A 16,863-nucleotide genomic window follows, 5' to 3' on the forward strand; every position below is an offset into this window, starting at 1 on the left:
AGGGAGGCAACCATAAGAGTCTCTTAAATATAGAGAACAAACTGAGGCTTGCTGGAGGGGTGTTGGGTGACAGGATGGGCTAAATGGGTGATGGGCATTAAGGAGGACACTGCTGGGAGGAGCACTGGGTGTTATATGTGAGTGATGAATCACTGGGCTCTGCTCCTGAAACCAATACTACACTGTCTGTTAACTAACTTGAATTTAAATAAATATATATACAATATATAATATATATAATATAATAATATAATATATAATACATATAATATAATACATATTATAATATATAATATGTATTATAATATATAAATATATATAATATATAAATATATAAACGTATTTATATATTATATTAAATATATTTATATATTATATATATTTATATATAATACATAATATATATAATATATAATATATATTATAATATAACATATTATAATACGTATATATATATTTTTTAAGGAAAGCACATGGAGACTGGCTCTAACTAGCTATGACCTAGAAACTTGTGAATTTCTGCCTTATCAGGTGTCCTAGTGTGGTGAAGATGAAGAAGGGTGCTGGGCCCAAGTGGCAAGGCAGAGGGAAGAGGCTACAAATGGATTTTCTGTACAGGAAGCACAAAAGGGGAGCGTACGTTGGTGGTAAAAGAAAGCAGGAAGGATGACCTCATGCAAAAAAGGAAGGGTCAGTCTTTTCCCATTCCTCCCTCTGTCGAGGCGATGCAGGTATAAGCAGTAATGTAGACAGTAAGAGCCACCAGTGCAGAGGCAGCATGGCATAGTGGTCAGCCGGGCACAGTCTGGAACCAGCCCACCTGAGTTTAGATCCTGGCACTTCCACTTAATAGCTTGTATAAACGACTGAGCTGTTAAGACGCTTTGTGCCTCAGATTTCTCGTCTATCAAATAGGACTTAATAGTACTTAGCTTGTGGGGTTTATGTGAGGATTAAACAAGATAATATATGTAAACTTCTTAGACTCACGCATGACACAGAGGCAACACACAAGTTTCCCGTGGATCGAGCGCTTGCTGCATCTCAAGCATTATTGGCTCATTTCATGCTCAGAGCAACCCTTAAGTATGCAGGAACTGCTCAAATAGCCTTCCTCCAGATGAGGAAGCCAAAGTTTTGAGAGGTTGAGAAACCTGTCCAAAGGTACACAAGCAGAATATTATAGAATCATCCTGCAAAACTCAGGTTTTTCTGCTAAAAGGATCTGAGATTTTAACCTCAGGGTTTTACTGTCCCTAATTTGAGCTCAAAATAATCAGGGAGCACAGCTCACAACTGTGAACAAGCCGCCACACCGCAGATGACAATATTAGCCGTGGGGTTTCGAAAGGGCTGCAGATGATGGCCACAAAGTCCAATCTCCAACACCAGGAGAGGCGGGCTAGAGTTTTGAGAGCTGTGTCCAGGATTGAGGAGGGGTGCTGGAAAGAAGGAGGAGCAACAGCTGTAAGATGAGTTATCGGCTTCACCAGGTGAGGTGTTTAGAACTGGATCACTAGATCTGTAGGCGGTAACACAAGAAAGAGAAGACAGGATGGAAAGCCCTCTCTTATTACCTGCGAGGTGGCGGGGGGAAGGCTGTGTTGCATGCAGCTTCTCTTCTCTGGGGTTCATACTGCATATCGCATAACTGATAAAGGGTTAAAGGACCAAAACAAAAGATACAAAGGCAGAAGACCCAGCAAAAGTGGGAAAGAAGGGAAACAGTAACAAGCCTGATGGGGAATTCTCCACAAAATGGATTTCAGTCTACTACACCTGTGATCTGGGCTGCAAGGAATTTTCCACAGTCATTAACAGAGATTCCAAGAAACACATTTTTGTGGAAGATCTCTGATCATATTTTTGTAGCATCCCCTGATTTTCTAATGGCACTCCCAGTTGTACTGTGTACTTACCAGTGTGGGTACCTTCCCAAACCTGTTTATGTTATTGCTCTTGTTATTGGAATGGCATGCTTTAATTAAATATTACATAGGCTTATGACAAGAGTAATGAGCCAGCTATTAGTCCTGATTGTTTTGGTTAAGAGTTCTTCTTCCACATCGGACTACCTGGGGACCTTCTGAAAAATGGAACTACCATAAGCTTACACATATAATAAAAGGAATTGTTAAAGAAACTATTTTTAACCTGGAGAGGCAATGACTTAGACAATGATTGATTTCATACATATAAAGAACTATCCTGTTTGAGGATAATTTTCTTCCAGGAGACTCCGCGTAGAATGTTCTAGAAATAGCTCTTAAATAAATAGAACAAAATGTGGTAAAGGCAACATAGTACAATAGAAAGAATAAAGCCCTAGTGCCAGGCAAACCTGGGTGTAAATCTTGGGTCCCCCTTGTATGATAATATAAATTGTCAAGTAACTTCCCAAAGCCTCAATTTTTTTCCTCCATACAACTATAAAATAATAATAGTAACAATTATCTTTATTATTATCCATACAACTATAAAATTATAATAATCATGTTATTATTAAGTTCCTAGCACAGTTTGTGGCATTTATTAGACATATAATAAATGGTAGTTCCTTTCTTCATCTTTGTCCCTGTCCCTGGAGGTATGAAACAGAAAAAGATAATTATCTACTTAGACACACTACATCTTTTACCTAATAGTTTAAGATGTGGATAGAACTACAGAAATTCCTTTCAGATCAAGGCAGACACTGTTGACACTGTTTCTTCCCCATTTAAAAGCCATTTACTCTTTCTTCCTGGATAACAGCCTTCCACATCTGACAGTGGATAAATATCCTTTAGCTTCTGGGAAAGTCAGCCCTGCCCCCGGGCTAGGAGTTGGCCTAAATCCAGTCCTTTCATGGAAGATCAAATTACCTTTAAGTAAACATTCGCTCCTTCCCATGACCTCCTAGAGAAGAGTATCCCTTCCTGCCCCATTGACTTTGGACTTGGAACGTCTCAGAACTAGAGTGTGTCAATTCCAAGCCAAAGATTACCTCTCAGGGCGCTTCTGCCCAGAGGAGATTCGCTGTGGGTAGCCCAGGTCTCTAAGAAGGAGAGATACATGCCTGAGCTCAGGTGCCAGTTCTGCTACTTCCTGGCCGTGGGAACATGGGCAGGTTAGGTAACCTCTCTTCCGCTCCATTTCCTCAGAAGCCAAAGGGAGCTAGTCATCATGAATGCCTCACAGTATGTTATGAGGCTTACATGGGTTAATGTTACAAAGGTGCCTGGAATGGTACACAGTGAGCCACCGTTACATAAGAACTGGCCAAATTTGTGGCTTCAGTCAAAGCACAGAACGTTGAAGCTTATGGAAAGAAGGATGGACTGTATCAGGAAGGGCCAGGCAGGCAATGGGGGAGCTGGGATGTTCTGGCTCATATATGGCCTTTGGAATTATAGAATTATAGTGTCAGCGACCCGGTATAATGTGTAAATACCCTTTACAGCGTTTTCATCAAGGGAGTTTATTTTTAAGACATCTGGAATGGGGAGCTCATTCTCTCCTGAGGTGGTTTCTTACACCAGAAATTTATATCCTGGCAGGCTTCTAGTTACGGATCCTAATTTTTTTCTTTTTGGGGTAAGACTTACAAAGTAAGTCTAATCTCAAACGCGTGATCCCTTCAAATACTTTGTGACGCATTATTGCCCACCGCGCCCCCTTGTGCCATAGGCCTTTTCCAGATTCAATAGCTCTTAATGCATGTGTCAGCTTATCCTATGACGAAGCACCTCTAGTTTAGCCACACGGCCCAGTTTGCCTATGTCCCTTGTCTGCACACACTGAAACACAAAAAGCACACCAGGGCAGTCCCAGTCTCTGCCTTGTTTTAGATACTATACTTCTGTTGATACACACTCATGAATCCCTCTGGCGGCCTCATTAACTCATGATGCATTAACTCCTGTGCCTGAACTGCTACTAAGCATCACATTTTCTTTCTGTATTTGTCCAATTAGAAATGAAACTCTGATGCAGAATATTGTTTTTATTACTACTGCATTTCGTCCTATTAGATGCAGTCCATCACTTTAACTTGTCGAGATCTTTTCGTCATCTGCCATCTGCCATGTTTTCCATCCCACCTAGATCTTCATCATCTGAGAACTTAATAAGCTGGTGAAACTGTGGAACAGATCAGAGCGTGCCACCAAAAACCCATCCAGATTGTCATGAACTCATTAATTAGCACACTTGAGTATAAAATTTTTAACAGGTTTCAAATTGTACTTATCTGTCCATGAAGGTTGCACAAGGCACCTTGTCAACGGCAGAAATACCAGGTCTACAACATCTAAGAGTCCCAGAACCGTCTCCCTGTTAACAAGAACAACAACAAAAGGAAATGACATTGCTTGAAAACATAGCTGTCAGTACTGATCTTTTAAATGTTTATAAAGTTGTTTTGCCAATCTGTTGCCGAGCAGTAGATGGTATTTTTATTCAGTCCACTTTTTAGAAAATTAGAATACATCTGGAAAGTGTTTTCACGGACAAGGACCTAAGCTTTAAACCCCTAAGTGCTGTGAATGCAGAAACGCCTAGGCAGGTTTGAGAACTGATGGGAATGGCCTGCTTGTGTGAAACCTTCCCAGGAGACTGATTAGAAAATGGATGACTTGGTATCCTAAGACTAATAACCTGCTCCAGAATTATGCCCATAAGACTTTGTGAATCTGAAGCCTCCCCTTATTCAACAAAGCAATATTGCAGATGGGAACAGAACACACCCAAGGAGAGAGAGTTTCCTATTATAGCAATGTGTGTGTTGCTCAAATTCCCTTTTATTTCCAAAGGCCAAGGGGAGAAACCATAGACCGCAGGTAACCATGGGTTTGAATCCTGGTTCTCCTGCTTAATAACTATGTCATAAGGTCTATTTTTAGAGGACCATTCGACTTCAGCCAGGTCACGATCTCGCGGTCCGTGAGTTCGAGCCCCGCGTCAGGCTCTGGGCTGATGGCTCAGAGCCTGGAGCCTGTTTCCGATTCTGTGTCTCCCTCTCTCTCTGCCCCTCCCCCGTTCATGCTATGTCTCTCTCTGTCCCAAAAATAAATAAAAAACGTTGAAAAAAAATTTTTTTTTAGAGGACCATTGCTAGTCCCTAATGAAAAAGAGTTTTTGCAAATTCTTACAATTAAAAAAAAAAATCAAGGTCTGGAATCTAGAATTATCTACAAGCTCCCAGGACACCTGTTCTAGTTTCTTTTGACATCATACCTCTTCGTTCCATAGCATTTATTTGGGATTATAGAGTCAAAATTAGACCCACAGACCATTTTGTTCTTGAGTTATATTCTATTTTAGATTTTTTCAGTATTTTTTGAATCTGTTTTCCCAAAGTCCTTAGCACATATATGACCATATCCAGCTTTTCATTTCCTGATAATCACTGCATTTAAGTGTTCAAGGTAGTTACTACTCATTGAAAGTGGCTTTTATAGACCAAACTGGGACTTTTAAGGGTTCTAGTTTTGTTTTTTTTTAATTTTTTTTTTCAACGTTTATTTATTTATTTTGGGGACAGAGAGAGACAGAGCATGAATGGGGGAGGGACAGAGAGAGAGGGAGACACAGAATCGGAAACAGGCTCCAGGCTCCGAGCCATCAGCCCAGAGCCTGACGCGGAGCTCGAACTCACGGACCGCGAGATCGTGACCTGGCTGAAGTCGGACGCTCAACCGACTGCGCCACCCAGGCGCCCCAAGGGTTCTAGTTTTTGAGACCAGTGCCCCCTAAGGTGTTGGTATGTGTGAGAGCTTTGGTTTGGAGTTTTGGAGAAGTGGGAATTTTCTGCGAAGAGATCAGAGGGAAGAAAAACAAGATAGTAGAGGAATAATTGACACCCATTCCAACCCCCACCAAGCAAGATTACACCCAACGGGCTATGTAGTCCTACGAGAAAGAGAGTCTAACAAAGTCTGTGTAAGACTCTTGTGTAGAAACATCCAAAAGTCCAGGTGATATACAGCAGCTCTGAATGGGGACAGGGACAGTCCCTTCATTTCATGATGGTGCACTGAGGCCCTCTGAGGGCTTGGGGTAGCACAAGGAGGATATCTGTGCCTAGCATAACTATTTCCCTGGAGAGCTCTGCAGCTAAGAGGATCCTGGAAATGATGGAAAGGAGCAAAAGCAGAAATATATGAACAGATAATTTCTCCTTGGGTTCATGGTTTTCCAGGGAAATACCTATCTCAATGAAATAGAGTTAAGCTTTGCCTCTTGTTCTAGAAGATTGGATTCTTTGAATTAGGATTTGGATTGGATTCTTTGATTAGGATTCTTTGAATTAACCTCACCTTGGATTCTAATCATGGGTCCCTCTTCCTTCCTCACTTGGTAATGACCATGAGATCATATTTACCCTACTATTCTATGAAAACACTTTATTATTCTATTATTCTATGAAAACACATGTTCTAAGGATGGTTATATAGATATACCACTGTCTTACTCCATTGTTTTACCAATGTTTCAGCTCTGAGAGAGCATGCTTATTTTCTACCAATAGTCAACACTGTATTCCTTATAGTAATTAGATTTTAAGTGTTTTTATTCTTTTTTTTTTGTAGTCAACTTTAATTCTTTTTGAAAAGTCTAGTCTTTGGAAAAATAATTTCTTTGATCAAAATTGACGATACGCATGGTTTCATCATTCTTAAATGTTAAATTACTGACCAAAACCTCCTGTTTCATTCCTTGACACTATGTACAGAGCTAGGTATTTTTTTTTCTTTAAAAATTACAAACCTTAGTGGTAATAGGCAAGCATTGACTGTACATCTAAGTCCTTGAGGCTCCCACCTGACATCACAGAAACAAGAGGTACCTCTTAGATTTTCGCTGATGGTATCCCCACGTGTTGGCTCGTGTCAACATCTCCCAGCTTTGCACTTACCGTTCTATACCCTTCTCTTTATCATGGCAGTGGGAAGACTGCAAAATGCATTTTGCAGAGTCCCTTACCAGCTGGCATCCAATGGGGGACAGAAAATGGAAGGTGAGAGGAAAGGAGAAACTGCTTTCATGGCTTCTGCTTGCATCTGTGGCAGTGGAAGCATCAGCAACCATGTCAGGGACAGTAGCAGCAGGGGCAGTGGTGGGGGTGATAGCCACTGTAACATCAGCATTTGGGACAGAGCAGGGAAGCAAGGGCACTGGTTGAGTGCCAGGTACTGAGGTGCTACTCAGGCGGTGTTCCAACGGAAACAGCCTGGATGGCACAGTGTTTATGGACTCTGGGGAAAATCATTTTCCCTTTTGTCCTCCAGCTCTAGGTGTGTTAGTGGTGGAGTGGAATTGCCTATCATTGCATGAGCGGGCCTTTCTTATTTTGCTCCTCTAACCCACTCCAATACTTTTTTTTTTTTTTTAATGTTAATTTATTTTTGAGAGAGACAGAGTGTGAATAGGGGAGGGGCAGAGAGAGAGGGAGACACAGAATCCGAAGCAGGCCCCAGGCTCTGAGCTGTCAGCACAGAGCCGGGCATGGGGCTCAAACCCACGAACCTGATCATGACCTGAGCCAAAGTCAGACGCTTAACCAACTGAGCCACCCAGGCGCCCCTCCAGTACTTTTGAAACAGATTCCTTACATTAAGCTCTTTGTCAAACACCTAGATCTGTTTCTGTTTTCCTGGAGGTGCAGGGACTGATGCACACTGCTATGAATCAGCCCGTGTGTGTAACAGTCAGCAGATGTGGTATACCCTGGAAGGCATTTCATCATATGCTGGGAAAACATTCAAGGAAGATTCAATTGATGATGTCAACTCTGCATTCAATTGTTCTTTATCTCTCAGTAGAGAATCACCAAACTCTCAGATCCAATGAGAGGTTTGTGGTATCCACAGGCTTTTATAGACTCCTGTGTCTGCGATGTTTATTCCCCAGTCTTCAATAACTTAAATTATTGAAGAAAATGCGGACTTTCTGTGTCTGGTGAGTTCTTTCTTTCTTCTGTAAGCTACACAATTCATCACTCTCATCTTGATGAGATACTCCCTTTAGATACTTAAGAATTTTGAATTTGCGGTTTTCTTTTGGTACTTCTTCTTCCATTTTCCCTAGGAATTATTCATTTTTACAGATAATCTGGCATTCAGACGGAGGATTCAGAAGGAAAAAAGGAAGTCTGTAGTAATAATGCTACTCCAGAGGGAGGGGTAAGATTACTGTCATGAGTCAGGTTAAAATGCGAGGCTTATGCTAATGACATCAGGGTGGGCAAGATCCTTGTGTCACAGGTTCATTATCATCATACGCAGCCTCTAACCAAGACCCAAAATGAGAATATCTTACTCCTCCAAAAATTAAGAAAGGAGTACTGTCTTGAACAATTCCATAGGTTACCACAGTAAAATTCATGCCCATAGGTCTATATCTAGGAACTGTTTCTTCCTCATTCTGAACAATGTGGGTGAGGGGACTGACTCCAAATCTGGGAAATATATAATGGCCCATTGCCCTGGTGGATTTCTTGACCTTTAATATTCAGCCTCTCTGTCTCCATGTACTTTCCTTTCTCATGTCTGCATATAATGCAGATGTAGTAGATTTAGAAGTTGACACTTGATTAGACACAAAATTTCAAAGGAAAAAGATAAATTGTGCAGTCGATTGTTGCCCAGAAGCAGGGAAAGGCATGCAGCCAAATATATCCCCCCCCCCCCGGCCCCAGCTCCTTGTTTCATCACATGACGTTGCCTAGATATCAGCTTATCAACAGACTGAATTTCGACTGCCACCATCCCGTAAAGAAAGAGACCTTGCAAGCAGACTACACTGAATAGGAGTAGCAGCTTTTAAAAGAGGGACGTTTATAATACAGGGTAAGTCTTTGAAGCAAATCTTTTTGTTTCAGACAGAAGTTATTTGGTAGATTTTCCCTCCTTGAATTTTCCAAGCATTCTAGTCAAACTTTATCAGGTATAGTCCACTTGACTAGGTAAGATGGATTTCCTTAGCAATAGCCCAAGAAAACACCCATGAATTGTTGCCACAAGAAAGATCGTCAGTCATTTCCTTATGCTAGTTGAGGAAAGAAGAAATCTTTCTAGCTTTGAAGAATATTTATGCTCTGCTCTGCAGATCTGGAAAATGGGAGGAGGAATACTGAGAAGATCTAAGTACAGGATAGAGTGTCAACTTTTATCACAGAGAATATTAAAAGAGTTATCTTGGTTAGTGTGGTTTCTGAAGTGCACATTGAGGGAAGGCAGTATTAAGTACAATATTTATAGTTTAATTTATAAGTTTATATCGTGGAAACAAGACACACAGAGATGTTGGCTGATGATTTCCTAATAAATTTCTCTTCAGGAAGATCTGAGCCTTAGCTTCATGAATTCAGAAGCAGAGATTTATCACATGTTGAAATACTTCTTCAGCGTGTGTACATGTGGGTGCTTTTATGTATGCATGTGCATGAGCATATAATAAAGGAGAGGAGAGAGAGAAGGAACTGGCATGAAGGAGAGCTTTCTATAGCCATGATCTCAGTGAATCAAACAACCCGATGGGGGTAAGTGTTGGCAAGGGCAAAGGTATGAGCAGAGGAGACAACACTTAAGAGTTCTCACTCCATGCCTTGGCGACCCTATTCTAATATGTCTATTACTCCTTGATTATTAATTTTTTTATTATTGTACACATCTCAGATTCCAAACCTTAAACAATACGGAAAGGAAAAAAAAAAGACTTACTCATAGTCTTTTTTGCGTCTCCTTCATTTTGTCAGGCAATTGGCAAAAAATACAGCTAAGTTTAATAGTTTCTTGGACAGTGCAGTGCCATAAAACTGCAAAATGTGCAAGAAACGGAGAAAAATGTAAAGGAATACTATACTGCCACTAAAAATTATAGGCTTTTTTAAGGGATATTCAATGAGCTGGGGAAGTGCACAACATATAGAGTATCATCTCCCTTTTCTAAAACCATACAAAATGTACACAGAAAAGAAAGAATAAAAGGAAATCAATCAAATGCCACCAACAGTTATGGACAGTTAGATCGTGGATAAATTTTCAAAAATGACATATACCGCTTTTAAAGTCAGATAAGGTAATAACTATTATTTAAAACTAGAAGAAATAACTTGTGACAGGGAGTGGTTCCCCAGTCTACGTGTTGCACACATAAGATGAAGCAGAAAGAAAAGTCCTTCCATAAATAGCAGGTGGGAATAGGGAAAAGTACAGAACTGAGCAGTCTGGTGAGATCCAATTACTTGGAAACATGTGAGAAAACTTTGTATCCCTTGACATAAATAACATCTATTTATTTGTTTCTTTATTTACTTACTTGCTTACTTATTTACTTAGGTCCCAAAATAGGCTGAACAAAATGCAATTTCATGCTATGCTTTGTTGTTCCCTGGAGGCACAGGATAAAGAATGGGAGAAAAACGGAAAAGACAGCAAAAACTTGGGAATGTTCCACGGATTCCTTGCATTCGCGTCCCTTCCTCTGCCTTGGAGACTTCTTTACTGAAGGTATAGCATATCATTCGCTAATGGAGAAAATTTGTAGGTCTCTTCTTCAAAGCTTGAGAACTTTTTCTCATGTCTTTGTTTACCCAGTATTAGGTAACATCGTGCCTGACATAGGCCCTCAGTGCATGTTGACGGCCTGTGTGGTAAATAAATGAGCCCTTGGATGATCCGATCCTATACCCAGCCCATTTTAGGAGCTCTGTGGACAGTCTTGTCTTCATTGCGAAAGCACTAATTGGTGGCGGGAAGCAACCATGTTATGGCTCCCTGCTAGAGAACGATGTTAGTGCCTTTCAGTCAAAGTTATTTAAAGCCATTCTCATAAATACTTTTTGCAAAAGTTAAGTTCCCTTCCATCGCCTCAAGGAAGGATAAGCAATAGGGTAAGAATATTAGGACTGTTATTTAGGAAGCTCAGACCCCTGCTAAGGAAAGGACATAGCATTCCGCCCCCCCCCCCCCATGAAATAAAACAATAACTGCTAAGATTTTATCTTCTATAATGATTATTCCCATTGCCCTTTGGAGCTTTGCTTTTGAAACTGGCTTGCTATTTTCATATTATATTATTGTCTGTCATTTGAAAAAGCTTAATTAAGAATCGATTATCTTCTTCAAAGATATTATCTTTTAAAACATCTAACTCACAAACTGTAAAGTTGAAATGATGTCTCAAATTGAGAAATACTTGTCTTTGCTACCTTCACTCTGGACACATTTTCAATATCAAGCTTAAGGTCTCTAGACACCAGAAGATAAATTTGACACACAGGCTTCAACTCCACACCATTTTTTTTTAAGTTTATTTACTTATTTTTGAGAGAGAGAGAGAGAGAGAGAGAGAGCGAGCAGGGGAGGGGCAGAGAGAGGGAGAGAGAATTCAGCACTGTTGTTGGCACAGAGCTCATTGCAGGGCTCGAACTCATGAAGGGTGACATCGTGACCTCAGCTGAAATCAAGAGTCAGACTCTTAACCCACTGAGCTACCCAGGCACGCCTCCACACCAAATTTCTAACAGATGAAAGTCACTTTACTTTTACATTTGATTAACTTAAATTTAGTTTTCATTACAATGGTTAACAACTTGGTTTGAAAATTCTGTCATTGTTTTGAATTTTTTAGCCTACGGTGAACTTCTTGTTCTTTGATTTTTCTAGAATGCCAATGCCACTATCTCAGTCTCCCCATCTACATACGATAAGCATTGATGATAGATGAGGTATATAATAGAAACTGTAGTCCCAGCCCTTCTTGCTCCTTGCTTGCCCTAGAGGTCAGCCTTCTAAATGCTCTCCCTACCAATGGTCTGTCTTCCCAGAAGCTCATTCTCCACAGCAGGGCCAGCTGCAAAATCTGGTCACATGAAAGGATGACATTTGGGGTTGGATAATTCTTTGTTACGAGGGACTGGGCGGCTGTCTCATGCACTGTGGGATGTTCAGCAGCACTCCTGGCTCCTACCTACTGACTGCCAGTACCATACATCCTCCCTTTCACCATTTATGACAACCAAAAATGTCTTTACACATTGTCAAATGTCCTCAATGGTCAAAATCACTCCCTTTGAGAATCATGGACCTAAATAAAGACCTTCAATGGCTCCTCATATAAAAGATAATCTTTAAACTTTTTTTAAGTATTACTTTTAAGATTTGAGTCGGAACATTACATCTATAAGGCTCTTATGACCTTCCCCTGCCTACCTCTAAGCCTTTCCCAGTTCAGACTCTATATTTTGCTTGAAGAAAAAAAAAAAAAGTCTGCTTCCCAATATATCCAGATATTTCGTGCCCCATTGGAAATCTGTACCCACTTTCTCCCACTAATTAGCCTTTCTTTTTCTTCCAGCACAGTGGTTCTCAAATTTTAGTGTGCTTGTGTCAGAATCACCCAGAGGGCTTGTTAAAACCCAGAGTTCTGGGTCCCGCTCCCCAGAGTTTAGGCTTCTGTAGATCTAGGGTGGAGCCTGAGAATTTGCATTTCTAACAAATTCCCAGGTGATGCCAATGCCCTTTGAGAACCAGTATTCTGGTTCTTTGGGGGAATTTCTCCTCACCCTAAGACTCCGATGTTTTGGTCAACTCATTTAGAAAGCCTTGCACAGAGTTTATTTTCCTCCTCTGTTTTCATAGCACCTTTTAACTAATAATGCTGAACCTTTATCACATTACCCATCCACTCATCCAGCTATCTCCCCTGCTTACTGACAACTCTTGGTGGGAAGTTCTCTTGACCCCATTCAGAAGCCGGGTCTACGTCAGGCCCTGTGTAGATTCTCATGGCCTACCTTCTCCAACAAGGATCATAATAGATAAATAAAATTATAAGATGTTGGAAATCCTTAGATCTCTCTCAGCTCAATACCTTGACCTACTTACTTAACCTAGAATGTTTGCTTATCCATTTTTACTATCACACAGGCCAGTGGAAGTTGTTTAAATAAACTAGGGGAAGAAACTACCCAATTGTTGTTTTCCAATTGTTACATGTATGTGTGTGTGTGTATATATATATACGTGTGTGTGTATACATACATATATATACACACACAATTTGTATATATATACACACACACATAGACATAAAATTGTTATACATACATATGTATGTATACATATATATATCTTATTTCCAAAAGAAGTCAGCTTTGAATACATCACACTCGTAGTCCTAGAGAATTCCACCAACTCATCAAAATCACCTGCTCTGCTCCGACAGGACCTAACCCAAGGGCAGCAGCGCTATTTTTACAGCATCATGAGGATTTACAATTCCAGGCCCCAGTGGGAGGCCCTGCAGAACCGCTATATTCACAGCCTTCGGCACCAGCAGCTGCTTGGTGAGTTTTAACTACCTGACCCAAACCAGGCACCTTAGGGAGGGACTCGTGTGCTGCAGCCAGAAGTCAAGTTTCCAGATAAATAATTCAAGTAGAATGGCCTCCTCTGCCAGTGTGCTATTTTATAACATGGCTGGCAGGCCATGTTTAAAAATGATTATCCCTGACAATACTAAGCAAGGCTTTATGGGTAAATTAAGAGGGCTTCAAGAAATCAGAGTATGGATTGCCATAAAATGTCAACAACTGTCTGAGATTTACAGGCACTTGATCTAGTCGAGATGGCAATGGGCTTAGGCAGATGGTCTAGGCTCAAACCACAGGTCAGCCGCTTGCTGGATGTGCGAATTCAGAGGCTTGGTTTACTCACAACAATAACAGTTACATTTCGTGAGCATTTCCCACGCTAGAGACCTTGTGCTAGGAGCTCTACACGTATAATATGTAATATTATATATTATACATTTTCTCCCCAGTTCACAGCAGTGGGGAACTGCAGCTCAGACACGTTATACAACTTGCTCAAGTCGTAGAGTGAATATCAGGGCCGTCGCCTGCACAGATCATGCATTTTCACGCCCATGCTCTGACATCTCTCTTCTTCTAGCAACCTCATGGGATTTTATGAAGCACAAATGAAATGATGGTTGCAAAAGATCTTCACAGACTTTAAGCAACCTTGTGAAAGATGTGACTGTCATTGAGTCTCTTTTCTTCTAGCAAATGTCTTCGGTCTCCAGCTGGCCTCTGTCACTGGAAGAGCTTTCTTTTTCTAAGCAGCTCACTTAACATTAGCACATCAACCTTATATTGTTGTTCCTGCGTTTGCATAAAAGACACGGTTTTTGCAAATGGTTGAATAACAAGAACAGTAACAATAGGTATCTGTTATCAGGCCTTCCTATCTGCCAGGGACAGTTCTGAGCACTTTGCAAATGTTGTCTTACTGGAAACTCAGTCACCTCCATCCAAAGGTAGGTGCTTTTATAACCCACATTTTGCAGAAAAGAAAATTGAGAGGTGAATAAGTTAAATCACTTGGCCAGGATCATGTGACCGGTAACTGGCAGAGCTCGATGCAGCCTGCTCAGGATTGCCTGGAGTCTTGCAGAAGCATCATCTACTAGCTTTGTTCGTAGAGTAAAATTGCATAGAGGCCAAGGAAACCCGAGCAGAGACATTCAGTGTTTAGTGCGCATAAGATCTACCTGCGTGAGCTATCAAAATGCAGATTTCCCGACCTAACTCTCTGAGTTTCTGATTAGGAAAGTCTTTGGCATAGAGCCAGAAATCTGAATTTTCAAAAAGCGTTATTAAATGTGGCCTCAGCCTGATGATTGTGTCGTGGGTGGTCTGCAGCCTACACTCTAAAAACACTGACAGAGATTCAATATATCAGTTTCTGGCTTGAGGAAAATTTTGAAAATGAAGATATGCAGGTCAGGCTCAGATGACTCATGGTCCAAGTCCCTCCCCAACTGATTTGTCACGTTGATCAATGACCATGTATTTTTTAACTTAACTGAATGAGCAATGCAAAAGAAGTACACTGCCTGTCTTCAAAGATCCTACAACCTGGGTGTGTTAAACACAATGGTTTCTACCGTGCAGAGTAGAGGAAATTTTATGGATTCATCAACATTTGCAAGGTTGTTTGCTTATTTGTTTTGTAAGATTGTTGACTTTGAACTTTCTCTCATTTCTCTCCCCTTAGGCCACATTACTCAACAGGAAGCTTTGGCTTGTGCTGCTGTGCTTAGAGATTCAACCAAGAGAGCCTCAGCTAAGGTAGCTCCCCAAAGATCCATCTCCCAGAAGCCTTCAGCCATGACAAGAACAGGGCCGTCAGCACTACCTGTGGTTCAACGCAGGGCTAAAAGTGCAGGGCTTGGCTACCTCAGAAACTGAGGTTTTGCACAAGCTCTGAAACAGGTGCTTTGCCCATGTACCCCGACATCTAGTGGGTGCTCAGTACCTATTTGGTGAATGAGAATGGGAAAAAAAAGTAACTTCTAACACAAACCCCATACCTAGGAATAATCTCTCTCCCACTCACATAAATTTTACCAGCAAGAACAAGTAGAAGGGTTTAAGAGCAGTGGAGCTAAACGTAAACAAGCCTTTTACTCCTCATATAATGTGTAGAGTGAAATGACTTCTGAAGCTTTCCAAATAAAAGCTGCCTTTGAATTAGAACCTTCCAGAGAAATCCCAAGAACCGTGAAAGGGAAAAGTCATCACAGGGCGCCGGGTGCCTGGTCCCTGGGTGACTGCTGAAGCCACCCACTGCAGATTCGGAAAATACACAAACCAATACTGAGTTAACAGTGAGCATGCGGGGTGGGTTTGCAGAGCCTATCATCTCAGTAGAAACTGGGCTGTGTATTTCCATATCCTCCTTCCTCTCTTCTTTCCCATCGAGCAGTAACATTTAATTTGGCCCCAAATCTTCTGGGTCTTGCCTGACTCAATCCCTTTGTGTCATCTTGAAACTTGGACTTACCAACTTGCCACAGCTGGGTTCATCTACGGAGCTGGAGTTGATCATGACACAGGCAAAAGAATACGTGCACGCATCTTTTCCTGGCAGCTGAAGAAACACTCTCAGCAGAAGAAGAAAGAGCCCCCAAAGAACTGGTCTCAAGTCTAAGCTTTCCGTGGCCTCACTGGTTTTAAGCGAGCACCCAAGACCAGACGAATAAGCAAAACAAAACAAAAACAAAAAGGAGATAACAATGAATCAAAACAACATACAGTGGTACAGTGTTATATGCGTTACATTTAATTGTTATTTTCATCACTAGTGATTTTTTTTTTCTGTGTGGAAAGTTAGACACCAGTGCTCACATAAAGTAAAAAATTTAAAAATGCCTTTACTTCATCTTTATGCTAAATGTTCAACCTCCCTCCCTCATTTAAATCGGCCAATGACTTTGTCATGCCTGTAAAAGGAGTTGCTTGAGATGGAATTATAGACTTGTTTGACGAGGGAAATGCTGACAGTGATCTGGAAGGAAGATGCTGTACCATTAGAAGAAAGAAAAAAATAATCTCATCGATGATGATGATTATGTTCTCTCTGCAACCATTCGTAAAGAATAAAGAAGTTTCTTGACCTCTGCAAATCCTGGCCCTGACTCATGTACTCTGTGTAGCTTTCCAGTTCTAAGTTAAGAATCATTAGATAGGCTTAAAAGAAGAAAAATAAATGAAAATATAATAAGCTATAGAGTAGCCCTCTTAAGGGACTGAAGTACGTGATAGATTTAACTTGACCTATACTAGCTTTCCCACTGCTTCCAAAATGGGCCTTTTATCCCGATGAACTTCTTGCACGCACTTTTTAAAATTGAAGTATGGTTGACGCACAATGTTACATTAGTTTCAGGTGTACAACATAGTGATTCAACAACTCTAAGTGTTATGTTATGCATGCACTTTTATCTTAGACTTTTTTTTTTTTGATGGGCATGAATATTTGCTGTGTAAGCCTTTGCTAGTGATGCAGAATATTAAGGAGGCCACTTAGG

General features: G+C 40.8%; 1 protein-coding gene across 4 annotated transcripts; it reads left to right on the top strand.

Moving 5' to 3' along the window:
• The first annotated feature begins 8,735 nt into the window (after positions 1–8,735).
• On the top strand, positions 8,736–16,458 carry FAM216B (family with sequence similarity 216 member B). 4 transcript variants are annotated; one of them, XM_058684301.1, is made up of 5 exons: positions 8,736–8,831; positions 10,381–10,493; positions 13,213–13,333; positions 15,048–15,121; positions 15,850–16,458. In XM_058684301.1, the coding sequence occupies exons 2-5, from the start codon at positions 10,395–10,397 to the stop codon at positions 15,925–15,927; spliced, it is 372 nt and encodes a 123-aa protein (XP_058540284.1). In that variant the 5' UTR covers positions 8,736–8,831; positions 10,381–10,394; the 3' UTR covers positions 15,928–16,458. The 4 variants fall into 4 exon arrangements, with proteins under 4 accessions (XP_058540284.1, XP_058540274.1, XP_058540260.1 ...); XM_058684291.1 differs by having other exon boundaries at positions 10,323–10,493; positions 15,048–16,458; XM_058684277.1 differs by having other exon boundaries at positions 15,048–16,458.
• Positions 16,459–16,863: the final 405 nt, after the last annotated feature.

The sequence above is a fragment of the Neofelis nebulosa genome, chromosome 1 (genome assembly GCF_028018385.1).
Source record: "Neofelis nebulosa isolate mNeoNeb1 chromosome 1, mNeoNeb1.pri, whole genome shotgun sequence".
Taxonomy (NCBI): domain Eukaryota; kingdom Metazoa; phylum Chordata; class Mammalia; order Carnivora; family Felidae; genus Neofelis; species Neofelis nebulosa.